We start from the raw sequence: 27,144 nt of genomic DNA on the forward strand, positions 1-27,144 counted from the left end.
GAGAATGAGAACCGTAAATGACTGTAATACATGCATTAAGGGTAATTAAATGCAACCAAATGACAGGGATTAATGGTACATTTACTAGCCTACTGGTTACATGTGTAATGGGGAATTGTTCAAAATAACCAATCAAAGGGAAAACGATTCACATCATGAAACAATGAATGAGCCTTCTCACTTCGCCTCCTCCTCTCTGCTGAAACTAGCGCGCAGAACAGCGCCCCTCTGTCATACCATATGTAACCCATGTATCTGATGCTGTCTGGTCATAAAAAGTATGACACGCCATTCTTCTTTTGTCCAGATAGCTTCAGATACATGGTCTCCACATATGGAGACAGAGGGGCGCTGTTTCGCTAGCTTAGATGCTTTATGTGAGATTGATGCGTCTTTCTATTGGTGCGCGGTCATTATCGTTACTCAGACTGGAAATACTGCCATTCTGTCATTTCAGAGATGTTACAGGATGTTTTAGGGACTGTTTATTTTCTGAGCAATACTTATTTTGAGTTGCCACTGTTGTAGGCTTTGCCGTGCGCGTGCGCGTGCGTGCGCGTGCGCGCGCGCGTGTGTGTGCGGGTGTGTGTGCGCGTGCGTGCGTGCGTGCGTTCAATCAATTTCAAGTGGTTTTCTATGTCTCTTTTTCAAGTGCTTTTTTCCCTCCAGAAACATGCATTTACATTTCTTAATGAGTGGAAAACATTTCCGAATGCATTTCAGCGAACATTGAAGTTGAACTTTAAAGAACAAAAACAGTGAAGAACTGTGCCTACCAGGGTTGGGGACAATTCCATTTTAAATCAGTCGATTCAGGAAGTACACTGAAATTCCAATTCCAATTCCAACTCCAACTCCAATTTATTTTACAGAAGGCAATGAGGAAAGTTTAAATTGAATTGGAATTTCAGTTTACTTTCTAAATTGACTGAGAAAAAAAGGAATTGACCACAACCCTGGTGCCTATACTGCTCATAATTAAATCAAAACGATAAGATCAGATTACTATTTTTAATACCCATTTAAATATAATTCAAAAATTGTGGTGTGTGTTTTTGTATTGAGATTTCTTTATGGGAAATATTATTGTATATGTACATTTTCAAAGATTTGTGTACTATATAATACTGGGAAAATAAAAATATATAACATACTAGCATTTGATATTGCTATGCGACAATGGTGCATGTCAGAGACAGAGGTCTGGATAGTAAGGTGTGTCCTTTCAGATGTAGTAGTCTCAGCACCACATTCCCACAAAAACTAAACCCAGTTGCGTGATTCCCCCAGAGAGCTTGCGAGATACTCCCTATGATTGGTCAATTAATCATTCAGGAAAAGTGTTTCCACCTTAAAGGAATAATCCACTCAAAAACTATTTTTTTAAATGCATTAGTCCCAAAGTGTTTTGCGTGTCAGCAGTCAGGGAATCAAGCAGTTTGCATTATCATGATGATGTGGCAAGTTACAATGTGCTTTTTGAAAGTCCCATATCTTGAAAATGTGATTTCTCACATGCAAAACATTTTGGGACTGAATCAACAGTGGATTACAAATACCAAAATATAGTTTAATGCAGTGCACACCCAGCATGGTGACAAAGGTCAATAGTCAATTGTTTCCCTCTATTTCAGTTTTTATTCTATTGTTGTTGCACAGCAAAAAGGGAATTGACCTGACCTCACAGTGATTGCCATGCAAAGTGGCCAAATTCGGCGCCAAATGGGATGTTTGAATTCTGTCTAAAGTCCAAACATTACCTCCACTGCCACGTGGCCAACCCACACTACTGCTACAGTATGCCAGCGTTTAAATCTGTACATACCAGCATTGGAAACCCAGTTCTGATTGTCTGTGTGTGTTGCAGACTTTAGGCCCTCGTAAATCAACGAGAAAACCAGCCCAAAACCGAACCTGTACGATCCCAAATATGCTGTGTTTACCCTCCTACACGGCAGGTCAAGTTTCAAAGTTTCCCTCTCCGAGTTACGTGAAACACAACAAATATTGACCGGGGCCAAGCGTCTATCAGCACTCAGTGGATTTTTAACCCTCATTTTTGGGATCTTTCTGCTCCCTCTTGGGTCCCGGCTGAAGGACTATATCTGGGAGTGTTAAACCTCAGGCAACACATACAGGCCTGGAACCATGAGACGCCTGGCTCTCCTCCTAGGCCTGCTGGCCCTACACCAAACCCACTGCTTTGAGTTTGTGGTCGAGGGCGAGTGGGAGACGGAAACGGTGAGTTCATATATTTCAATGTCGACTGTTATTCGATAACGAGATTGTTTTATAGATGTGTCTTAATTGCCTTAATGCTGATGGTCCCCAGGAAGAGTAGCTCCTGCCTTGGCAGCAGCTAATGTCGATCCTTAATAAATACAAATGTGTGTAGATACAGCCATCTCTCTGTCAAATGTGACGTCCATGTGATTGATTAATGCACAACTTTATTTTCTATTTTACAAACGGCTCTTTTGTTCTACCAGTCATTAGATGAACAACATGGACGATTTAAGGTGAGATGAAACTCTTCTTTTCTTTTTTCCAAACAATTTGTCTGAATTAATGTTATACAATGTCATAGTTTGCTATTCACAATCATTAATAATGTGCATTTCTTATATTCAATATGACATTGATTCAATAATGCAACATATTATGAGGGAAATGATCCTGTCTTGAGGTGGGGTTTTTTGTTTTGTTTTTTTGCCCAGTTACAGAAATAGAATACCAACAACATGTAAAAGCAAGCAGTCTGCTTCATTGACCTCTGAACTATTGATAAAGGGGTTACGTAGAGGTCAATGGATTGAACCCAATGAAAGTCCTATACATGTGGTCAATATAGGCTCACTGACAATTCAAACATTTATTTTAGAATGTCTATAGAATTGTTATGCCATTTTCACCTACCTATAGTTACTGTTACGTATGAAACATTTTCTCTCTGAGGGCAGTTAAGGGACAATACAGATACTCCTGCATCCACATTGCTTGCTTTTTGAGGTTTTAGAATGGGTTTCTGTAAAGCACTTTGTGACAACTGCTGATGTAAAAAGAGACTTATAAAATACATTAGCTTGATTGATTGGTACAGAGCTGATTGTTTCTGTGTGTTTCCAGAGGGCGATATTGACCAGTGAGGAGCAGGAAGACTTTGAGGTAGGTTTCTCTCTCTGGTCTCTGCTTGGTGTTCGACCCCTCTGTCCAACGTGGCAGAGTTTAGTCCTCTTATCTACTAATCAATGGTCCTGTTTGAAGAGAATCCGCTGACAGACAGGTTATTGACTTCACTCTGCAGTTGCTACATCCATTTAACGTTTCTGTGGTAAAATGTGTCACTTTCTTTCTCAGAATTCACAGCCTGTTATACGCTGACTACACCAAACATTAGGAACACCTTCCTATTATTGAGTTGCACCTCCCCCCTTTTCCCCCAGAACAGCTTCAATTCATCGGGGCATGGATTCTACAAGGTGTCGAAAGCCTTCCACAGGGATGCTGGTCCATGTTGACTCCAATGCTTTCCACAGTTGTGTCAAATTGGCTGAATGTCCTTTGGACGGTGGACCATTCTTGATTGACACAGGAAACGGTTGAGCATTAAAAACCCAGCAGCGTTGCAGTTCCTGACACAAACCGCTGCGCCTGGCGCCTACTACCATACCCCATTCAAAGGCACTTAAACATTTTGCTTTGCTCATTCACCCTCGGGGCGGCACACACACAAAAAAACATGTCTCAATTGTCTCAAGCTATCTCGTCCCCTTCATCTACACTGATTGAAATGTATTTAACAAGTGACATCAATAAGGGATCATAGCTTTCACCTGGATTCACCTAGTCAGTCTGTCATGGAAAGAGCAGGTGTTCTTAAGGTTTTTTATCATCAAGTAGATACTCCAAAGAAACATGTTTCCTATCCATTTTTCAGGCAGATATTTTGATTTGTAGATTTAAAAAGACAATTCTGTGTCCCGAAACCAGTTGTTTTATGTGGTTTATATGTAAATGTAGAGAGCTTGAGAACTTGACAATTCCTATGCAATGGCACTCGTCCCTAGTTGATGACATCACAGCCAAAGTCAGTCTCTCGTGCTCCACCTCTCTCGGTAGGCCATCCGGGGTGATGACATCACAGTTAAGAGCTACAAGATGGAGAGCCGCATCACGTCGCGGTTCTGCCACACCACGGTCAAGAGCTCTGTGGTCAACTCTGGTCCAAATGCCCAGAGCATTGGCTTCAACGTCCAGATCCCCAAACAAGCTTTCATCACCAACTTCACCATGTGAGCCAACCGTCTCAATCACAATAAAAATCACAATCTCAATTCTCAATCACAATCCAAATGTCACGATCGCAATCACACTGCAATACAACTCTGAAATGAATGGAAAGAGCTGTGGACTATGTTGTGTCCTGTTGTTAGGAATGTGAATGGGATCACGTTTGTGGGCTCAGTGAAGGAGAAGACTGTGGCTAGGAACCTCTACGCTCAGGCTCGAGCCAGAGGGAAGGCCGCGGGCCTCGTCAGGTACCGTACAGCCCACAATGCACCATGCCTATGGTATTTAGTGTAGCTATACTGAAGAATGACATCTTGGACAATACAGGGAAATGGGTTCCCACCCATTTTTTGACCGTTATGAATCCTATGCCATTCGTAATGGTCTATGCTGTGTCTAACAAACATTGTTGTTGCATAAGACCTTTCTAGTGTCCTGTGACTGACTATAGAGCTGGTAATGCTACACCACAGGGCTAACTCCCAGGACATGGAGACCTTTAAGACGGAGGTCCACGTGCCTCCCGGCAGTAAGATAGAGTTTGAGTTGCACTACCAGGAAATGATGCAGAGGAAGCTGGGCTTCTATGAACACTCACTATACCTGCAGCCTGGACGACTGGTGCCTCAGTTCCAGGTGAGAGAGCCTACGTTTGTGCATGTGTGTGGTATTTAACGGCTGTGTTTTGATAGGTCAGTGCTGATGTGTCAACGTATTTGAACCGTCTCCCTGTCTCTCCGCAGGTGGACGTGTATATCTATGAGCCCAGCGGCATCGCCTTTGTGGAGACACCCAACACCTTGGGAGAGCATTTCAGCGGCATGGCCAAACTCACCTCCTCGAAGGACAAGGCTCACGTGGTGTTCAAGCCCTCGCTCCAGCAGCAGAGGAAGTGCGAGAACTGCACCACCAGCGCTATCGATGGCATCTTTACCGTCAAATACGACGTCCTAAGAGACAGCAATGCCGGGGAACTACATGTGGGTACACACACTGACAGAAACACACGCAGTAACACACTCTTTGTGTCACTTTACTTTGTAACAGAAATGTAATACAGGAAGTATTGGTCACTGTCATTTCACTGTTTCTCCTAGGTTTCTGACGGGCATTTTGTGCATTTCTTCGCCCCGGCCAATCTCTCCCCCCTTCCTAAAAACATTGTATTCGTCATTGACGTCAGTGGATCTATGTGGGGAGTCAAGATGAAGCAGGTGTGTGACGTAAACATAGAAAAACTCACAGGGGTCAATCTGTGCCCCATCAGGGTCGTGCATCTCTCTTCTCTCACAACCGGCAGAGCCTGCTTGCCAAATGCCACACTGCCCTCATGTGGGTCTTCTGTGAAACTGCACTCAAATTACTCTCCAATCTCATTTATGACTTTATCTCTCTCTCTTGCTCGATAACTCTCTCTCTCAGACTGTGGAGGCTATGCAGACCATATTGGATGACCTGACCATGGATGACTACTTCAGCATAGTTGACTTCAACCACAACGTGCGCTGCTGGAGTGAGGAGCTGGTTCCAGGCAGCACCATACAGGTGGCTGAGGCCAAGAAATACATCCAGAACATCAAACCCAATGGAGGTGAGAGAAGGAGGGAGAGAGAAGGGAGGGATGAAAGAAAGAGAGCGACAGAGAAAGAGAGCAATGTGGAGGATTATAAGGAAGTAGAGGGTTGGATGGGATTAAGTAATGGGGAGAGACAGAAGAATGAGGAAGAGAGGAAAGAGTGGTGGATAACGAAAGGCTGTGTCTGGATATGTATCTGATTGGCTCTCGCTGCCCTTTGACCCGATCCAGGCACCAATATCAATGAGGCATTGATGAGGGCAGTGCAGATGCTGGTGAAGGCGTCCAATCAGGGCATGATTGACCCACGCTCTGTCTCCATGATCATGCTGGTGTCTGATGGAGACCCCACTGTCGGTGAGACATCATACCGCTGCTGATCCCAAAACTGACAATGACGGACATTTCATTACTCACCTCATACCACTTCACCCCCCTTCATTTCCCCCCTCACGCCCCATCTAATAACCTCCAGTGGTGTACTGCTCTTCAAATCATTGTGCTACTGTCATCCACCATCTCTCCCTCTCTCTGTAGGAGAGATCAAGCTCAGCGCCATCCAGAAGAATGTGAAGAAGGTCATGAGGGAGGAGTTCTCTCTCTTCTCATTGGGCATCGGCTTCGATGTCGACTACGACTTCCTGGAACGCATCGCCATGGAGAATAGGGGCGTGGCCCAGAGGATCTACACCAGCCACGACGCCTCAGATCAGATACGGGTACAATAGACCCCTGTTCCTGAAACCCCCATTCATCCTTCTCTACCTAATCCTGCATCCTGTTGTATCACTACTCTTCCTCCATCCCCTCCCTCAGCTCTCCCCCTTTTGTATGACTACCTCTCCTCTGAAGTCCCCTCCTATTGTTGTATAATCACTCTCTCACCGCCATCTCTGACCTCAACGCCCTCCTCCGTTCTCCTCCTCCAGCGGTTCTACAGCCAGGTCTCGTCTCCTCTCCTGAGGAAGATCACAGTTCAGTTCCCAGAGGACTCTGTCTCTGACGTCACACAGAACCACTTTGACAAGTACTTCAGTGGCTCAGAGCTGGTGGTGGCTGGGAAGGTGCTGCCCTCTGAGTCCACTACTCTAAACAGCTTCACCACTGCATCCGCTGTGAGTCATACGTACACATGCACGCATGCACACTCATACACACAGGGGTAGAAAATTACCCAAAAGTCATACTTGAGTAAAAGTAAAGAAAATGACTCAAGTCAAAGTGAAAGTCACCCAGTAAAATATTACTGGAGTAAAAGTCTAAAAGTATTTGGTTTTAAAAATAGTTAAGTATCCAAAGTAAAAGTATAAATCATTTGAAATGGCTTATATTAACCAAACCAGATAGCCAGGGGCAAACTCCAACACGTTGGAAACAAAACATGTTTCTTTAGTGAGTCCACCAGATATGAGGGAGTAGCGATGACCAGGGATATTCTCTTGATAAGTGGGGGAATTTTCCATTTTCCTGTCCTGCTAAGCATTCAAACTGTAAAAAGTACTTTTGGGTGTCGGGGAAAATGTATGGAGTAAAAAGTACATACTTTTAGTAGGAATGTAGTGAAGTAAAAGTAGTCAAACATATAAATAGTAAAGTACAGATACCCCAAAAAATGACTTAAGTAGTACTTTAAAATATTTTTTGCTTAAGTACTTTACACCACTGTACACACACACACACACACACACACACACACACACACCCTACCCTCTCTCTGTCCCCCTCTTCCTCCCAGGATCGTCTGGACCTGTCCCTACAGACTGAAGCAGACTACCTGGAGCTAGACGCTGCGCTGGCCCAGCAGCAGCATGCCTTCACTGGCTTCGCCAGACAGATGTGGGCCTACATCACTGTCAACCAGCTACTGGCCGAGAGGTTGTGCTATAATTTGCCAGCCCTTCGATACAGAATACAGAGCATGAATAATCACACAGAGTAACATTTTGTGAATGTTATATCCCTGTTCCCTGCAGGTCCCTGGCCCCCACTGCTGGTAAGAAGAGGAAGATCACCCAGAGGATCCTGACCCTGGCTGTGGAGCACCAGTTTGTCACGCCCCTCACTGCCCTACTGGTGGAGAGTGAGGAGGCCAAGGAGAGGTTGCTCGCTGACTCCCCTAATGACCCCAAACAGGGCTGCTGTGCAGGTGCCTGATCAAAATCACTAGAGTCCCCCATTTTGGGTCTTGTAAATTGTACATGAGGGCAAGAGAGTGACTAAAGCTTTCCCAAACTTGGTGTGTGTGTGTGTGTGTGTAGGAGGATCTGGTATGGCTGCTCTCGGAGGAAGGACTCCAGTGCAGATGGTTCACAGCATCCCCCCCTGGGTCCAGATGACCACCCCTGCCCCCCCTAGCCACGCCGAGAGGCCCCTACCAGATCACATCACCATAGGTGACCATAACACACACACCTCTATACACATCTGTGCTACAGCATAATGCTTCTCTACCTGTCCATATCACAATACGTAGAAACATACACATAGCCATTCACTCTGTTTTTAAAGGGGCAGTGTGGACAAAACGTGATTTCCCTGTGTTGTATATATATTTCCACACTATGAGGTTGGAATAATGCTGTGAAATTGTGAATATTATGATAATGCACTGTGTAAGAGCTGTTTGAAAAGTTTGCCTGAAATTTCAGCTTGTTTTGCTGGGTGGGGTTTTTGGACTGCCTCGTGACATCACCAGGCGATATAAGTTAATAGACCAATAACAAAGAGAGTTGGCACACCTCTCCGCCTATAACAGCTAGTTTTCAGGTTACACATCCCTCCCATTAGGCTCCTCTCTCAGACCACTCCCAGACAGTCCTAGCTAAGTGTTTGCTTGAGAAATTGCATTTTGCTAAGAAGCTATTTTTTTATATATTTTTTTTTTTTTACTTTCAGCGTTGTGATGCAAAAATTCTAGCAAAGTGCATAGCGCTTAGAATTAAAGAGGTATTGTGGGATATTATTCATCCTAATCAGACAGTTTTTTTTACATGGACGACACATTGGAGATAATATAAGACAAGTACTGGAAACAATAGAACACTGTCAAATCTGGGAAACCAGGCCTGATTTTCATAGCTGACTTTGAAAAGGCTTTTGAGATAAGTATGACTGGAATTTATATATATGCCTGGAATACTGGCAACCCTAGGTGTAAAATATGAAATAATGTCTACTTATCAGAAAGTTTCAAACTGTCAAGAGGAGTAAAACAAGGTTACCCACTATCGGCATATCTATTTATTATGGCCATCGAAATGAAAAACTATTAAAACCAGATCCAACAATAATATCTACGGCCTAGAAATCCAGGACTTAAACACAAAGGTCTCATTGTACGCTGATGATTCATGTTTTCTTGTAAATCAACAATTTGGATCCCTCCACAGCCTCAAAGATGATCTAGATACTTTTTTAACCTCTCTGGATTACAACCAAATGATGGTAAGTGTACAATATTACGTATTGGATTACTAAAAAATGTCAACTTTTACATTACCGTGTAATTTAACAATAAAATGGTTGTCACGTACGTGAGGAGAGACGGACCAAGGCACGGATGTTGAGTTCCACATATTTATTATAAAGTGAAATTTAGCAAGAACAAAACAAATAAATCAATAAGCTGACAACGAAACGTGACCACGTGGTGCACATGCACAAAACACTAAATAATATCCCATAAATGCAGGTGGGGAAACATCCTACCTAAATATGATCCCCAATCAGCGGCAACGATAAACAGCTGCCTCTAATTGGGAACCATATTTGCACCCACAGAGAAATATCTATACTAGATCACCCCCTAGTCACGCCCTGACCTACTACAACATAGAGAACAAAGGGCTCTCTATGGTCAGAGCGTGACAGTACCCCCCCAAAGGTGCGGACTCCGGCCGTCAAACCTGAAACCAAATGGGGAGAGTAGGGGGGGTGATTAGTCTCGGTGGCGGCTCTGGTGCAGGTCGTAGCCCCCGCCCAGACCCCAGATCCGGCCATGCCGCTGGGCTGAACGCTGTGCCTGGACTGGGTATCGGCGGCAAGGATGGCTCCAGCCATGGAGCTGGGTTGGACGCCGTGCCTGGACTGGGCACCGGCGCAGAGGAAGACTCCTGCCATGGAGCGGGACTGGATGCCGTGCTAGGACTGGGCATCGGCGCAGAGGAGAGCTCCTTCCCTGGATCGGGACTGTGGACCATCGCAGGAGGTCCCGGACTGGGGACCGTCGCCGGAGGCTCCGGACCGGGGACCGTCGCCGGAAGCTCCGGACTGGGGACCGTCGCCGGAAGCTCCGGACCGTCGCCGGAAGCTATGGACTCGGGACGTCACCGGAAGCTCTGGACTGTGAATACGCACTGGAGGCCTAATGCGTGGAGCCGGTACAGGTGGTACCGGACTGGGAAGGCGCACTGGAGGCCTGGTGCGTGGAGCCGGCACAGGTGGTACCGGACTGGGGACACATACTTCATGGCGACTGCGAGGAGGAGACACAGGACGCACCGGACTGGGGAGGCGCTCTGGAGGCCAGAAGCGTGGAGCTAGCCCAAGTTGCACCAGACTGCTAACTAGATCCTCTGGTCGGATGTTGAGCAGAACACACTTGCACAACGTCTCTCTCTCTCCCCCAACTTCCCCATTACCTCACTGACAGTCTCTGGCTCTTCAGGGCGAGTGCAGGGAGCACTCACCCTGAAGGCGCACTGGTGGCCTGGTGCGTGGAGCTGGCACAGATGGTACTGGGCTGAGAAGGCGCTCTTCATTGCGCCTGCGCTGTAGCATACTCCTTGCCAGAACCTCTCTCCGTTATCTCTCATCCGCCGACCACCCTTAGGGCTTTCTTTGTGGCTGCGAACCCTGGCGTCATCACTGTCCTCCCTTCTCTCCTTCCGTCCTCTGTGACCCCTGTCAAGGAAGTATCTCCTGCCCTTCTATTATTTCTTCCCAGGTCCAACTTATTTTCCCCATCGTAGCACGCTGCTTGGTCCTTGGTTTGTGGGATATTCTTTCACGTACACCAAGGCACAGCGGATGTTGAGTTCCACATATTTATTCTGAAGTGAAACTTAGCAAGAACAAAACAAATAAATCAATAAACAACGAAACGTGACCACGTGGTGCACATGCACAAAACACTAAATAACAACCTACCTAAATATGATCCCCAATCAGAGGCAACGATAAACAGCTGCCTCTAATTGGGAACCATATTAGCACCCACATAGAAATATCTATACTAGATCACCCCCTAGTCACGCCCTGAACAAAGGGCTCTCTATGGTCAGGGCGTGACAATGGTCTAACGGTGAAGTGGACATACTCGATATTCATATCCCAAAAGAAAGAAATAATCTCCTTACAATGCATTTGAATGTAAAGTTAGCAAAAATAGATTAGATCTTGCTACCGTGGAAAGGAAAATACCTGTGTATTTGTGGAAGAATCACCCTCATTATCATTTTAGTCATATCCCAGTTTACCTATTCACTTATGGCCTTGACTACTGTACACCTAGCGACTTGTTTTTTAAATTATATGAGCAAAAATATTATATTTTATTTGTAATGGCAAGCCAGACAAAATTAAACGGGCCTGTTTATATAAATGATATGAATTCGGAGGACAATAATGATTAAATATTAAAGCATAAGAGGTCTCACTAAAGGCTTCAGTCATTCAAAAGTTATACTTACATCCAAACTGGTTCTCTAACAGATTAGTAAGGATGTCTTACCCCATGTTCAAGAATGGCCTTTTCCCCTTTATTCAGATTACAGCCTTTCACTTTCGGTTATTTGAAAATGATATAATCTCCCAAATATCTCTATTTTTAAAACAAGCCAGAGAAAGTTGGTTGCAATTTCAGTTTAATCCACCAGAAAAAAAACAGACCAAATATTACAACAAATATTATGGTTAAATTCAAACATACTAATTGATTAAAAATAACAATATTTTTGGAAAGAATGTTTAAAAAAGTTTTAATCTTTGTAAATGACATCCTAAATAGGACTGGCGGAGTTGTCACACATGCAGCTAATAAAAATATATGGAAATTGTTGTCTGTTGTACTCAAAATGTAAAATGCTAGAGGCAAGTGGAAGGGGGAGAAAGTAAGCAACTTGTCTGTCAGCCCTGCATTAAAGACCAACATTCGCTAAAGAAAATTGTGATAAATAAAAAAGTATATCAGTTTCATTTAAGGACCCCAAAAATGACAGCTGTGCCATATACAGTATATTGCAAAATAGTCAGGAAGGGATTTTCGATGTATTGATTCCATGGCACATGGTTTATGAACTGGTACAGAAAACAACGCTGGATTCAAAACTTTAAATGACTATACAAAATTCTTGCAACCAATAGAATGTTATACATATGGGGGATACAACTGTCCAAGTACTGCAGATTTTGCTGCAAAGAGACAGAATCATTAGATCATTTGTTTTGGTACTGTCCACATGTAACTGTTTTTGTTTATTTTTGACCATTGGGCCATCAACATCGCCTACCTCCTTACCTGGCAATGTCTCAGTGGGTAATATTCCTATGTCCATTGCGTCACTATAGTAACGGTTGTTTGTCTGTGTGTTTTCTGTGTGACAGTGGAGAACGACCCTCACTTCATCGTCCACCTGCCTAAAAACAACATGGACGTCTGCTTCAACATCGACTCAGAGCCTGGACACATCCTCAATCTGGTGTCAGACCCTGGTGCAGGTATGCGTGTGCATGCAAAAAAAGTGTGTGTCTGTGCTTGTGTCCTCTTATTCTCCGCCCTCTTTGTCCTCTAGGCGTGGTGGTGAATGGCCAGTTGGTTGGCTCTAAGAGGGTCGGGGTGGAGGAGAAGGAGAAGGTGAACACGTACTTTGGCACCGTCTCAGTGTTCTACCAGCCTGACGGCATCAGAGTGTCAGTCACCACCGACCGTATCGACCTGACTCACGGCAGGAACAACCACTCCTTCACCTGGGGAGCCACGGCCGACATCACCCAGGACAGGTAGGAACATGCACGCCCGCACACACAGACACACACAAACCTCTGGTCAGGCACCATCAGCCTGTTTTACTGTGGTAAGGTAAAGAAGTACATTTCAAAAGTACACGGTTTCCTGTTTTAACCACATGCTATGATCCCTGTGTGTTTCAGGGTGAAGGTTTCCATAGTGAAGGACTCCAAGGTGATGGTGACGGTGGATGACAAGATCACTGTGATGGTGCTGCTACATCGTGTGTGGAAGAAACACCCAACCCACGTGGACTTCCTGGGCCTCTATATCCCAAACAACAACCAGTACTCCTCTCAGGCCCACGGCCTTATAGGTAGGTCACCAATTGGTCCCAAGTGTTACCCTGTTACTGTACTGTTACAATAATGTTATAAGCTAATTAAATGATTTTACATACAGTTGCAAGATACCCTACATCTCCCTTAAAGTGAATCCTGCAGCAGTATCCCTATATTTAATCACAGCCTACTTCACTAGGTTTCACTGATCTGTGTGTGTGTGTGTGTGTAGGTCAGTTTGGCCAGGAGCCAGAGGTGAGGGTGTTTAACCTGCACCAGGGAGCTGACCCTCTGAAGAAGGAGGCAACCATGGAGGTGAAGGGCAACAAGCTGGTCGTCACCAGGTAAGAACACTCTCTCTTATGCACATCCCTGCTGCCAGGTAAACCACACACCATTACAGGAAAAACATCAGCACGTCACACATACTCAGTCGGTAGACTTCCTCTCTGTTCAGGTAATCCTTCCACCATATCACACAGTGGGACATAGTGCATGGGAATGCTAACACGGTGAGGTTTGTAGACGAGGTTGTAACTAACTATTCCACGTGTGTGACAGGGGCTGGCAGAAGGACTACAGGCGGGATCAGAAACGTGGATCTGACGTCTTCTGCTGGTTCATCCACAACAGTGGCAAAGGCTTCATCGACGGCCATTACACCAACTACATCGTCCCGCGACTCGACAGCTTCCTGCCGCTCCCGCTCTGAGCGACCAATCGCAAGGCACACGGGGGTACCATGTAACCCAGGCAGCAAGAGACAGGGCAGAGTTATAATGGATATCCTAGTCCACAGGTACAGGAGACACACACATATGGAGCCAATTTGACTAGACACATATATGTGTTATTACCTGTTTTCATATCACAGCTCTGTCTGGCAACGCTCTCTCTTTATGAAACGTTATAAAAAGCAGTATCGGTATGTATAGCAGTGTGAATGTTTCATAATTTCCATGAAGACTACGCTGCCGGCTTTGAACTTTATGTACACTTCTTAACCAGAACATTCCAATGACTGTTGTATTTCTCGGACCTCATCTTACATGGCAAAACCCAAATGTTTTTCAATCAACCATTGTATCAAACAATTCCATAGGTCAATTGTGTTGTACTTTATTCAATAAGTAATATTACAACATTAAAATGTATTTGTAGAGAACCATTTTAATAACGATACAAAAGAAAACTAAAAAGAAAATGTCCCCCCCCATAATCATTGCTTGGCTAAGTCAGGAAGTGATACCTCCATAGAAAATGCATTCTGGGATATTTAGAGAAAGTAACTCTGACACAGTAGAGTCTCCCGGCTGATGGGCCTCAGTGGCAGGGTAGGGGCTCTTGGGTTACGCTGTCATGTAACAGAAGTCATGATAGATCCGGCTATTTTAGAGAAATCCTCGTAGGCGATCCTGTCCACCCTCCTCCCTTTCATCCGACCCTGAGGAAGAAAAACACACCCTTGTATGAGAAAATAAGAACCATTCACATCATCCCAAAGCATTTGCTATACCAAACATCTATTCCACCACCAAACGGTAGAAACTGATGCATGATGAGAGCCATTTTGTCCCTGGTCATTACCGAGTCAAGTGTGAGGGTGGCACTGAACTTTCTCTCGTCTATAGAATCCAGTAGGGCCTCTGTGTCTCTGTACACACCGTTCAGAACCAGGACCCGTTTACCTGTGGGACAGATTTGATTATTAGATTTGGTGAAATAACAGGTCAGATTACAGATAAAGTAAAAATGTACAGTTTGCAAATCATACATTTCCTGTGGACATGTGTGCGTGTGTAACCGTGGCGAGAACTAGGTTACCTGGTGCAGGGATGACCGTCTCCAGGTGATTCTGGTCTAGTTTCAGTTTGTCCCCCGAGTCAATCATCTTCACAACGGCTGTGTATTTATCCTGCACCTCCTACAACACATAACTGTTAGCCTAAATACATATGATATTCTTCTCAATGGCAGCGTACTTACTATAAACCTCTTATAAGCTACTTAGAACACAAAACTGGCCCAAACAAACATCTTGGATATGACCACGCATGTGTGGAACTAATGTGCTACCTTGATGACTCCTTTCTTCTTGTGGTATTTCTCCCCCAGTCTCTTGGTAACAACTTTGATTACGATGCCGGGGTGCAGCCAGTGGTCCGCTCTCACAGACCTCTTCTTCTGCTCCTCCATCTGAACACAACACAGCTCACAAAGGGTTACATGCGCACGTGTTAAACACAGAGTTAACTTTTGACACGGCATCAAGTCAGAGCTGAGAGGGAGAACTGGAAACACTATCGTACCTCCATGATCTCATCCAGGGCCGACTTCTTCTTCTTCTCTTTGGCTTCTGAGGTGGAGGGCGTATCTTTCCTTTTCCCTGATCCTGCTGCCTTAAGGGCACTGGGACCCAGGGCCACACTAAGGGGAAGAGGTAGACACAGTGTTAATCAGAGTGAAATCCCCACAGTCATTTACTTTTGCTGTTTTGCATTGCTATTGATGACGGTGAGTCATTCTTACTGAGATCCAGGTGACTGTACCTGGCTTTAGATGGGCCATCCGCAGAGGAACAGGAGCCCTTGGTCAGATTGAAGGTAACTGAAATATAACCCGAAATATAACCAGCGAGAGATGAGCGGACAAAACGGTGTAATCGGTATAATTTCCGACCAAATGCATCATGAGTTACCTATAAAAAAATATTAAAAACATACTTTTCTCTTCTTCACTTTCTCGTTTCAACTCAGTGAAAACCGGTGCTTCCTGAAAAAAAAGAGGGACAGGTTGTTTTGAGTCCATGACATGTCCTAGATAAACAGTATCTTTGCTGAACAGTAGGGATGCGAATATTTCCTTTCAAGCACGATTCGATACAGGAACAAAACTTTTAGTTTGAAATAATTCTGTGTGATTTGGTTTAATTATTTTCCATTCTAAATTAAAATCTGATACTGATTAGGTTTAGGAGCGAGGCCTCTGAGCGGGATCTGTCTGAGATGACTTCTCTGAGCTGTGTGTGAGAACGATGTATGGTGTGTGTAGGCGTGTGTAGGGGGGGTTATGCTTTTTGTCCCCTCACTTTTGAAATCTCATTCACCTACTGATTATTTTGATTGATTATTTTATTTTCACCTACTGATTATTTTGTAAAATGTCTATATTTATCTTTAGAAATTAGCCAAAATAGCAATTAATATAACTGCAGATTTGGATTTCACCCCAGTCTCAGAAGTGAATGGTTGTGCACTTTATGGAGGAGAATTGCTCTTCTCCCGCTCCGACCACAGGCTTGCAAAATGTTTTTTATGAAATTACAACTTTAACCTGTTCATGTAAAAATGACAAAACATACTGATTGTTTAAATCAAAACAACCAAAACCATTTCTTATGGTGAACCTGGCAATCGAAAAGCCCCAATTAAAAGTTAGATGTGCAATCAGAAGGATGTGAGTTGTGTCCACTCTGGTAGCCTATAAAACTCCAGTAAAAAATTTAATAATGCAAAGTGCATTTGATAACAATGACCCAGCAAATTACATTGGTTGTCACCCAACTAACAAAGCCTAAGATTTGACATTGCGAAAGCCATTTTACAAGCATTTGAATGCTGATTGTGCCGCACAGATCTACGAATATTAGATCAGGGATAGGCTCTCGTTGGTGCGAGCTGCTCTGTGCGCAGTTGTTATCTGACTTGGAGATCAATGACTGTCATATGAATTGACATGCTTAGTTCGATAGGCTACAAAAAAGGAAAGGACACATCAATTCAGTCACAAAAGATTTGAGGTCTTTTTGGAAAAACGTTAGTGAACTGGGGATTTGTAACTTTTTTAAATTGATTTTCTGCCCAATACATGCTACATTTTGATCAGTTTGGGCTCCGGCAAACCAATGCACTTGTATCTTAAACATATGTACCGGGTGCCGATGCGTATCAGTGAGTCGTTACATCCCTAGTAAACAGAACCCTTGGCCAGTCCTTGTTCAGCAGACAGAGTGTAATATGCCCTCCTAGTCAGAGGAGGGCAGTAGTGGTACTCTCTCACCTCTGGCTCCCTGCCTCCTTGGCCTCGGCGGACCTGCTCCTCTATGAACTTGGCACTGCGCTCCTGGTCATCGAGGTCCTGCTTCTTCTTCCTCTCCAGCTCCTCCTGCCTCCGGATGGTCTCTGGGTCACGGTCGATGTACTGGATGTACCAGCCTTTGGGCGTCTCGTCCACCTTACAGAAACCTGGGAGAAGTCATCAGACACAGCAATGTCAGGGATCAGACAGACACAGAAAACACACATAACCTCTGTTCTAAGAGGCATGAGCGTGAAAGTACCCTCTTTCCCCAGCCACTTGGTGAATTCAGTGAGAGTCTCCCACTGGGTGGAGTTCATATGGACATGCTCTCTGTCATTGATGTACTCGTTATAGACAATGTTGTTTTGCACTCGCTTGGTTCCTGGAGAGAGAGAGAGAGAGAGAGAGAGAGAGAGAGAGAGAGAGAGAGACATTCAGTCAGGTTGAGGTTTATCTTACGGTCTCTTTATAAGTAGCTAGTGTAATATTGCGTGCACATATAATATATAGATTCAGAAGAAAGCAAATATTACCGAAGCGTCTTTTAATCAGCTCAATAAAGTCATTCTTGAACTCCCTTGGTGAGTGGAAGAGTGGAGAAAGCAAGTAAGTCCACTAGTGGAACACCTCCACTGGCTCATCATTACTGACATGTCATTTTAACATTTATTGGAGACAGTGTTATAGAACACGACATACCAACAGCCAGACCTAAGTAAATGCAGATTGACTCACTGTGAGAAGTTGTCCATGATCTTGTTGGGGTCCTCCGAGGCCAGCAGCAGTTGTCTCTGGTGGGACTCGGACATGCAGTGGCATTTGAAACCATTCTATGGGCAGAAAGGGAGAGCTAGTTCAACCTTCTGTATTGTATTAACGTTAGATAGCTAACTTAGCTAGCCATCTTTCTTACCTCGTCTCGACATTGTTTCTGGCACATTTGACAATACCATCGCAATTTTTGAAGACCTTTTGCTTTAATCCTATTCCCGATCGCCTTTGGGCTTAGAAAACCCTCTTTCCCCATGTCAAATAATAATCGTCTACATAAACATATGCAAGACAATTATTTAAATTCGAAATAAGCCTCGAACACGTTCAAATCTTGTTATGCTCTTCTCCTTCCTTCTAAAAATTCTGCCGCTTCCGTGGGTATTTCGTCATCATTTTACGTGTGTACTTTGAAGTAACGCGAGGTTTGTTTTTTCGTCCACATCCTGCCATTTACTTGCGCTTGCGCAGTCCTGCGAGTCTGACCTTCATCCAAGTAATCATGTTTGCTAGGACTAGCGCGTTGGTTTTCCTCCCACAATGGTAACGTTTTATTTGCAAAATTCCGTATATTTGACAACATGATTTTGAGCATTGATTGTGCTGTCGTACACATATATGACAAATACGTAAGTCGTATGCGTTAGTGAGCCATGTAAATCATTGCAAGGGCGCGTTAACCCGATGTAGGCCGCAGATGGTGTACGGTGCAGAGTGAATGGCCAAGTTCAGCCGGTGCGGTGGCTAAGATGACATTAGCTTGCTAACTAACCATGTCATTGAATTGTGTGACATCTAACTAACGTTGGTTAAATGGTCCTTTAGTATTTCGTACAATGCCAGCTGTTTTCAGAACAGCGTCCAATTCTTGTCAAATTCACTGTCCCTCCCGCTAACCAAGTTGGCATGCATTTTCTGGATAAACCTAGCGTGCTAACGTTAGCTGGTGACATGGACTCTAGGATAACGTTAACTAACTGATTGCTAGTATAGTTGTACTAACCAACATTTATTCGCTTATAGGTAGCTAGCTCTTTGTATTGGGAGGCAAATAGTTTGTAATCCCCTAGTTGAGGATGTCCACGTTGTGTCGCGAACTTGCAATGATAATGTTCTAATTTACCTAGCTAATTCTGTTTGTTTTGTAGTGGGCAGGTCAGGAACATGGCTACCTTGAAGGACAGTAAGTGTTTACCTTGCCATCTCTTTAACTACTCTGTGTTACATAACATTCACTTTTGAGCTTCCTCTTTTTAAGTCTTATGCACAAGTTAAACTTTTAAATCATGATGATATTGTAGCTGTGTGTCTCAATGTTTTTGAACCTCAAATGTTTAGTCAATCAGTGGCATCCATCTTTCCCACTCCCATTCTAGTCACCATCCGTTTGAAGTCCATCAAGAACATCCAAAAGATCACCAAGTCCATGAAGATGGTGGCCGCTGCTAAGTATGCCCGCGCTGAGAGGCAGCTGAAGCCCGCCCGCGTCTATGGAAACGGCGCCGTGGGTATGTCATTGCTTGCTTTGCATGATCTCTATTAGAGGTCGACCAATTATGATTATTGGAGGACCAGAAAAGCCGATACAGATTAATCGGCCAAGTTTTTATTTTTTTATTTGTAATAATTACAATTACAACAATGCTGAATGAACACTTTAACTTCATATAATACATCAATAACATCAATTTAGCCTCAAGTAAATAATGAAACATGTTCAATTTGGTTTAAATAATGCAAAAACAAAGTGTTGGGAGAAGAAACTAAAAGTGCAATATGTGCAAACGTTTCAGTTCCTTGCTCAGAACATGAGAACATATTGAAGCTGGTAGTTCCTTTTAACATGACTCTTCAATATTCCCAGGTAAGAAGTTTTAGGTTGTAGTTATTATATGAATCATATGACTTTTTCCCTCTATACCATTTGTATTTCATTAACCTTTGACTATTGGATGTTCTTATAGGCACTTTAGTATTGCCAGTGTAACAGTATAGCATCCTACCTCTCCTCGCTCCTCCCTGGGCTCGAACCAGCAACACAACGACAACAGCCACCATCGAAGCAGCGTTATCCATGTAGAGCAAGGGGAACAACTACTAGAAGGCTCAGAGCGAGTGACGTTTGAAACGCTATTAGTGCGTGCTAACTAGCTAGCCATTTCACTTCGGTTACACCAGCCTCATCTCGGGAGTTGATAGGCTTGAAGTCATAAACAGCGCAATGCTTGACGCACAACGAAGAGCTGCTGGCAAAACGGCGGAAAGTGATGTTTGAATGAATGTTTACGCGCCTGCTTCTGCCTACCACCGCTCAGTCAGATGCTTGTATGCTCAGTCAGATTATATGCAACGCTAGATAATATCTAGTAATATCATCAACCATGTGTAGTTAACTAGTGATTATGAATGTTTTTTATAAGATAAGTTTAATGCCAGCTAGCAACTTACCATGGCTTACTGCGTAACAGGCAGTCTCCTTGTGGAGTGCAACGAGAGAGGCAGGTCGTTATTGCATTGGACTAGTTAACTGTAATGTTGCAAGATTGGATCCCCTGAGCTGACAAGGTGAAAATATGTTGTTCTGCCCCTGAACAGGCAGTTAACCCACCGTTCCTAGGCCGTCATTGAAAATAAGAATGTGTTCGTAACTGACTTGTCTAGTTAAATAAAGATTAAATAAAGGTGTTAAAAAAATAATAAAATAAAATCGGCGCCCAAAAATACAGATTTCCGATTGTTATGAAAACTTGAAATCGGCCCCAATTAATCGGCCATTCCGATTAATCGGTCGGCCTCTAATCGCTATATACACACACACACTAAAGTCCAAGGGAATGGATGATTTCTACGTGACGGTCATGACTCTATTAAGACCATAGTGAGAGGGCAGGGGTAGTTCAGGGCCTTTAGTCATAAGGTCTCAGAGTAGGAGTGCTGTTCTAGGATCAGTTTAGCCTTTTATATCACAATGAATAAGATTACATGGACAGAGGGGACCTGATCCAAAATTAGCCCTGGTACTCAGGCGCTTCTTGAATACCATCCCTGTACTATATGGTTTGTTTCACACACACTTATTGGAAAGGCCTATGTGACGTTTGACCGGGGTGTTCAACAAACCTGTTGATGGTCCCTCTTCTCTTGCTTGTATGTCCTCCAGCCCTGTACGAGAAGGCTGAGATCAAGGCCCCAGAGGGAGTGGCCAACAAGCACCTCCTGATCGGTGTGTCGTCTGACCGTGGTCTCTGTGGCGCCGTCCATTCCAACGTGGCCAAGGCCATCAAGGCTAAGATTGCTACCCTCACCGGCGAGGGCAAGGAGGTGATGGTAGTTAATGTGGGGGACAAGCTGAGGAACATCCTGCAGAGGTACAGAATGATAATAAAGAAATCCAGCCATATCAGCTTTACTTTACTGTATGATGCCCACAGCAACAGGTCCACTTTAGTGGTTCCCTTTGGAATTTAGTGTATTACCATGACAACAGTGTTCCCTCCTTGCCACCCAGGACACATGGCAATTACCTGCTGCTCAGCTGCAAGGAGGTGGGCCGCAAGCCCCCCACCTTTACCGACGCTTCCATCGTCGCCACAGAGCTGCTCAACATGGGCTACGAGTTTGACCAGGGTGCTGTCATCTACAACAGATTCAGGTATGGATGGACTCCTTTCACAGCCACATCAGTGTCTTGTCTCCTCCAAATGGTTTCTTAGTTGAGACACTATTGGTATGGGAAGATTCACGTCAAGGATAGTCCCATCCTTGTCCTTCAAAGTACATAACATCCATTCAAGACTTGTTTTGATAATGGGCTATTTTCCCCCCTCATTCAGGTCTGTGATCTCCTACAAGACTGACGAGAAGCCCATCTTCTCCATTGATACTGTTGCTAATTCAGGTACAACAAGATTGTTTTGAAGGTCGCATTAACATATGGACATATGGAATTGTTTTAAGATGGTCATACTATGGATCATTTAGCTAATCGAATTTTAAGACCCCTTTAGGTTTCAAAGAAATATATACATATATTTGGCCTTTACTATTAAAGCCCATGGAAATGCATTGAATAACACATTCGTAAATGGCATAAAGGACAGTCCAAAATAAATCATAACTAACAAGGTTTTGAAGTGTCTGTCCTAAATCTAGGAGATATATGAAAAACTCAGTGTGTGATAGATATATAATATCACACACATAAAAAATGTGTACACATATTTAACCCCTTTTATATTTAACTACCTTTATGCTTCCATTTGTTTAAAAAGAAAACAGTACCGGTTACCTTCAGACGAGTCCCGTGACACTTGTAGGGGTTGTAAGAGCAAAACAGAAGACCATCGGGTTTGTGAGAATCTACTTTCAGCAGTGGGGGTCCTATTAGTTTGTAGCCCGAACGGTTCGGACGCTCCCAAACGGAAGTTGGCACAATTAGGGTGATGTGCTTGTACGTCATTCGACTCTAGGGGGGGTTAAAGATATATGCCGCGCAAAATGGCCGACTGACGTCCTGCGTCGTATTTTCCCTCTCCTGTAACAGAGAACATGGGCATCTATGATGACATTGATGCTGACGTGCTGAGGAACTACCAGGAGTTTGCCCTGGTCAACATCATCTACTTTGGCCTGAAGGAGTCCACAACCAGCGAGCAGAGTGCCAGGATGACCGCTATGGACAGCGCCAGCAAGAACGCCTGTGAGCATCTAACTCAGCCGCAGCCATTAACAACTAGCTTACTGCTCATCTTCCTCACCTGTCTATTAAGTCGTAGTCTTCCTGCCTGCCTCATAGCACACACAGTAGCTGTAGTCCTTTGTGATTATCTTCCTCAGTCTCCCTCTACTGCTTGATTGACCTAGTCTTATGCCTCTAGGGTTGCTGTTGATATTACAATATCAGCTGATCTGGTTGCCAGGTCTGTGTGCCTGCACTGTGATGGCTTTGTTCTCAGATTCATATCAACCCTGGCTCTGTTCTCTCCCCTCCAGCTGAGATGATTGACAAGCTGACCCTCACCTTCAACCGTACTAGGCAGGCTGTCATCACCAAGGAGCTCATTGAGATCATCTCTGGAGCTGCTGCCCTGTGAGTACTGTTCACTGTCAGCTTATTTCTGCCCATCCTCTCGCTTGCTCTGTTTCATTCTTTTGTCCCTCTCTCTCCCTCACACATTGGTTGCCTCCCCTTGGTGTTTGATCTGTCCCTCACAGTAATGTTTTTTTCTTCTTCACATTCTTCCCCACTCATTCTTAACCTTGATTGGTTACCTAGACCTTTGAAAATATCCCCATCTTGACTCCTTGCATGAGCCCACCCATTGTCTGTCATTAAATATTTAGACTTTTTAAGTTTGTTTACTAATCATTATTTTCTGTCAACCTTATTACTCCAATCCCTCATGTTGGTGTCAGGACATAAATCATGTGATTGTAGGTAACAGCCCCTAGGGTACATGTGCTATGCTCAAAGTAGATAGTTGCCAGTGCTTTTAAGTCCAGGACTATGTTTAATCTGTGTCCGGGAAACCATCCCACTGTAGTCTTTAAAATGGAATAGCTCCCTCTAGGGCCTAGTGTGTTCGATCATGTATCCTATTATTCCCCCACATTTACTGTGACATTTTGGTTGGGTATTTTGCTTTCTGAATGCGTGTTCTGTGTGGTTTCAGATAAATGGACGAGGTCCTCCTGCCATCATCGCCTGTGGTTCTGGCATACATGCTTCTGAGTACTTCAAACGGCCGTCGTCAAGAGTTTTATGAACATTTGTGCTTCTATTTGTAAAATATACGGTAAAAAAAATAAACCTCTTACAGAGAAATGTGTTCCTTTCATAGGTCCTCCTAGTTCTACTCACAATAAATCCTACTTGTGACCATGAAAAAGAGTGATGTTTGAGCATAAAGATAGGCTTCAATTTACATTGCTATTGTGTTTTCCTTCTGTCTGAAAAATGCAAATGCACTTCCAAATATAGGCTGTCTATGGAATGTATCACTCCAAAAGGTTATCATTGCACTCAATTCCTTTGAAATAAAAGTCATGGTATTTGGCACAACTCTTAGTATTCTACACTAATAAAATATATAAATGCAACAATTGCAAAGAGTTTACAAAGTTACAATTCATATAGTCAATTGAAATAAATTCATTAGGCCCTAATCTATTTGTTTCACATGACTGGGAATACAGATATGCATCTGTTGATCACAGACCCTTAAATAAATAAAAGGTATCAGGAAACCAGTCGGTATCTGATGTGACCACCATTTGCCTCGTGGCGAGACATCTCCTTCGCATAGATTTGATCATTCTTTTGATTGTCTCTTGTGGAATGTTGTCCCAATGCCTCTGCGAAGTTGCTGGATACTGGCAGGAACTGGATCACGCTGTCGATCCCAAACTTGCTCAATGGGTGACATCTTGAGTATGCAGGCCATGGAAGAACTGGAAAATGTTCCGCTTCCTGGAATTGTGTACAGGTCCCTGTGAAATGGTGCTGAGCATTAGCATGCTGAGACATGTGGTGATGGTGGTGTATGAATGGCACAACAATGGGTCTCAGGATCTCAAGGTATCTGCGCATTCAAATTGCCCTCGATAAAATGCTATTTTCTTTGTTGCCTGTAGCTTATGCCTGCCCATACCATAACCCACCGCCACCATGAGGCAATCTGTTCACAACGTTGAGATCAGCAAACCGCTCTCCCACATGACACCATACACGCTATCTGCCATCTCCCTGGTACAGTTGAAACTGGGCTTCATCTGTGAAAAGCACACCGCTCCAGCATTCCAGTGGCCATCAAAGGTGAGCATTTGCCCACTAAAGCCGGTTTCAACACTGAACTGCAGTCCGGTCAATACCCGGTTGAGGACGACGAGCACCCAGATGAGCTTCCCTAGTTTGTGCAAAAATGATTCTGTTGTGCAAATCCACAGTATCATCGGCTGTCCGGGTGGCTGGTCTCAGATGATACTGGATGTGGAGGTCCTTGGCTGGTGTGGTCTGCGATTGTGAAGCCGGTTGGACATACTGCCAAATTCTCAACAACATTGGAGGTGGCTTATGGTATAGAAATTGTCATTAAATTATCTGGCAACAGCTCTGGTCGACATCCCTGAAGTCAGCATACCAATTGCACACTCCCTCAAAACTTGAGACATCTGCGGAATTGGGTTGGCTGATAAAACTGCACATTTTAGAGTGGCCATCTGTCCCCAGCACACGGTGCACCTGTGTAAGGATCATGCTGTTTTATCAGCTTGATATGCCACACCTGTCAGGTGGGGAATGCTCACTAACAGGGATTTGTGCACAACATTTGAAAGATATGTTTTTTTGTTTGTATGGAAACGTTCTGGGTTCTTTTATTTCAGCTCATGAAACATGGGACCTCTTTACATGTTGCGTTTATATATTTTCTCAGTATAGATCTGTATTTTTCAACATGTAGATATTCTATGTAACAAAGAAACAATGAATGAACTGGTTATTCAACGAGTTTGTGTGATATCTACTGTATAGCCACAGCCCATCTACATGTATCAATATTGTTCTCCCACTGTCCAGTGAGAAAGTAACTGTGTTGTCAAATACAGTCAATGGTAATCTTTATGTTGCTCATTTTGTTGCAGAACTTGATTCTACGACTGAAATGGGATGAAAGGTTAAGTACCCTTTTCATTGATGGTATCCGGGGCTGCAATGTTTCGTCCGTTCATTTATGAACAGTGCAGTCATACACTGCAGCCCCTACAGCATGTAGCCACTATGTAACCAATGAGTTATTAAAGATGTATAAACCATCTATACTTGTTAACCTATTGCTATAAGACCTGTATAAAGGGTTCTCATTATTCCTGTTATTTTTGTTGTTGCTGTAGTAGGCCTTGTAAGCGGTGTTAGTTTAGTGATATCAGATGACTCCTGCTTAGCAGCAGAGTCTCAGCCCAGAGTCTTAGAAAAATAAAGCCTGATGCGATTTCTTGTCTGTGTTATTTTTACGCCACTAAAACGGAGTGCAGAAGGTGTTTTTGAGAGCTCAGCGCCAACACTATGCTCACACATACACAAGAGTTTATATTCAACGGTGTGTGTCTCTATACGGTCTTTATTGAGTGTAACCTAATCTGAGTGGGGCTGCTGTGTCTGCTTGTCTCGGTCCAGACAGGGCTAACCTGTGTGTCACTGCCCGCCGTGTGTAAATATGTCTGTGTGTATATACCTGTCTGTGTGTATACCTGTCTGTGTCCATGAGTGGTCTGATGTGTATAAGGAGGAGAATCCAGATGTTGACAAACATGCGCCTGATAAGAAACGCACTGTGAGAACTGTTAGAGCCCCCTGGATCAATGATGAATTGAAAAAGTGGTTCAAAGAAACTATGCAAAAAAAGCTGGCAAACAAGTCAGACTGCTCAGCTGATTGGTTGAAGTACTGTCAATTGAGACATTTTGTGACCAAGAATAAATTATATTACCAAAACAAGATAAATTACATAAAATACGATGGATTTTCTTTGTGATGATATTATGGTCAGAAAGCCAAATTCATGTCCATCGTTCATTGAAGTTGATGGGTAAGTTATAATAAAACCTTTTGATATAGCCAATCATTTCAATGACTTAACCAAATTCAACCACTGGTAAAGTGGACAAACAGATGTGAAATGACAACATTGAACAGTGAACCATTATATTTGTGTACTGAAGATATATTGAAAGTGAAGGATTGCTGTTTTGAATTTGGTTACGTTTGTGTGGAAGAGGTGAACAAACTATTGTTATGCATCAATAATGATAAGCCACCGGGTATAGATAAACTACATAGGAAATTATTGAGAATGGTAGCAGACTGTGTTGCCAACCCTATTTGGCATGTCTTAACCAAAGCCTAAAGGAGTGTTTGGGTCCACAAGCATGGAAGGAAGCTAAAGTAATTCCACTACCTGTCACACCCTGACCTTAGAGCCTTTTAATTCTCTATTTGGTTAGGTCAGGGTGTGACTTGGGTGGGCAAATCTATGTTTCAATTTCTTTGTTGGCCTAGTACGGTTCCCAATCAGAGGCAGCTGTTTATCATTGTCTCTGATTGGGGATCATACTTAGGCAGCCCCTTTTCCCACCTTCCGTTG

General features: G+C 43.7%; 3 protein-coding genes across 6 annotated transcripts; 2 read left to right on the forward strand and 1 right to left on the reverse strand.

Moving 5' to 3' along the window:
* Nucleotides 1-1,857: 1,857 nt before the first annotated feature.
* On the forward strand, nt 1,858-14,085 carry itih2 (inter-alpha-trypsin inhibitor heavy chain 2). The gene is made up of 20 exons (XM_035784382.2): nt 1,858-2,241; nt 2,490-2,519; nt 3,127-3,165; nt 4,120-4,292; nt 4,434-4,538; nt 4,764-4,926; nt 5,034-5,270; nt 5,388-5,504; nt 5,713-5,881; nt 6,098-6,223; nt 6,404-6,585; nt 6,796-6,981; nt 7,602-7,741; nt 7,840-8,012; nt 8,125-8,259; nt 12,470-12,583; nt 12,658-12,865; nt 13,016-13,188; nt 13,386-13,497; nt 13,715-14,085. The coding sequence occupies exons 1-20, from the start codon at nt 2,149-2,151 to the stop codon at nt 13,863-13,865; spliced, it is 2,826 nt and encodes a 941-aa protein (XP_035640275.1). The 5' UTR covers nt 1,858-2,148; the 3' UTR covers nt 13,866-14,085.
* Nucleotides 14,086-14,247: 162 nt separating this feature from the next.
* On the reverse strand, nt 14,248-18,393 carry LOC118392415 (DNA/RNA-binding protein KIN17-like). 2 transcript variants are annotated; one of them, XM_035784385.2, is made up of 12 exons: nt 18,147-18,393; nt 17,969-18,063; nt 17,767-17,810; nt 17,493-17,615; nt 17,213-17,397; nt 15,877-15,925; nt 15,703-15,760; nt 15,463-15,580; nt 15,230-15,349; nt 14,978-15,077; nt 14,741-14,841; nt 14,248-14,597 (listed from the first exon to the last, which is right to left on the reverse strand). In XM_035784385.2, exons 1-12 carry the CDS (start codon nt 18,258-18,260, stop codon nt 14,511-14,513), a joined length of 1,194 nt encoding a protein of 397 aa, XP_035640278.1. In that variant the 5' UTR covers nt 18,261-18,393; the 3' UTR covers nt 14,248-14,510. The 2 variants fall into 2 exon arrangements, with proteins under 2 accessions (XP_035640278.1, XP_035640277.1); XM_035784384.2 differs by having other exon boundaries at nt 14,248-14,841.
* Nucleotides 18,394-18,413: 20 nt separating this feature from the next.
* On the forward strand, nt 18,414-25,992 carry atp5f1c (ATP synthase F1 subunit gamma). 3 transcript variants are annotated; one of them, XM_035784386.2, is made up of 9 exons: nt 18,414-18,547; nt 19,153-19,187; nt 19,381-19,512; nt 21,165-21,372; nt 21,513-21,656; nt 21,838-21,902; nt 22,548-22,703; nt 22,997-23,093; nt 23,677-25,992. In XM_035784386.2, exons 1-9 carry the CDS (start codon nt 18,507-18,509, stop codon nt 23,678-23,680), a joined length of 882 nt encoding a protein of 293 aa, XP_035640279.1. In that variant the 5' UTR covers nt 18,414-18,506; the 3' UTR covers nt 23,681-25,992. The 3 variants fall into 3 exon arrangements, with proteins under 3 accessions (XP_035640279.1, XP_052316245.1, XP_035640280.1); XM_052460285.1 differs by lacking the exon at nt 23,677-25,992 and adding an exon at nt 23,420-23,441; XM_035784387.2 differs by lacking the exon at nt 23,677-25,992 and having other exon boundaries at nt 22,997-23,097.
* Nucleotides 25,993-27,144: the final 1,152 nt, after the last annotated feature.

Source organism: Oncorhynchus keta, chromosome 13 (genome assembly GCF_023373465.1).
Source record: "Oncorhynchus keta strain PuntledgeMale-10-30-2019 chromosome 13, Oket_V2, whole genome shotgun sequence".
Lineage (NCBI taxonomy): Eukaryota > Metazoa > Chordata > Actinopteri > Salmoniformes > Salmonidae > Oncorhynchus > Oncorhynchus keta.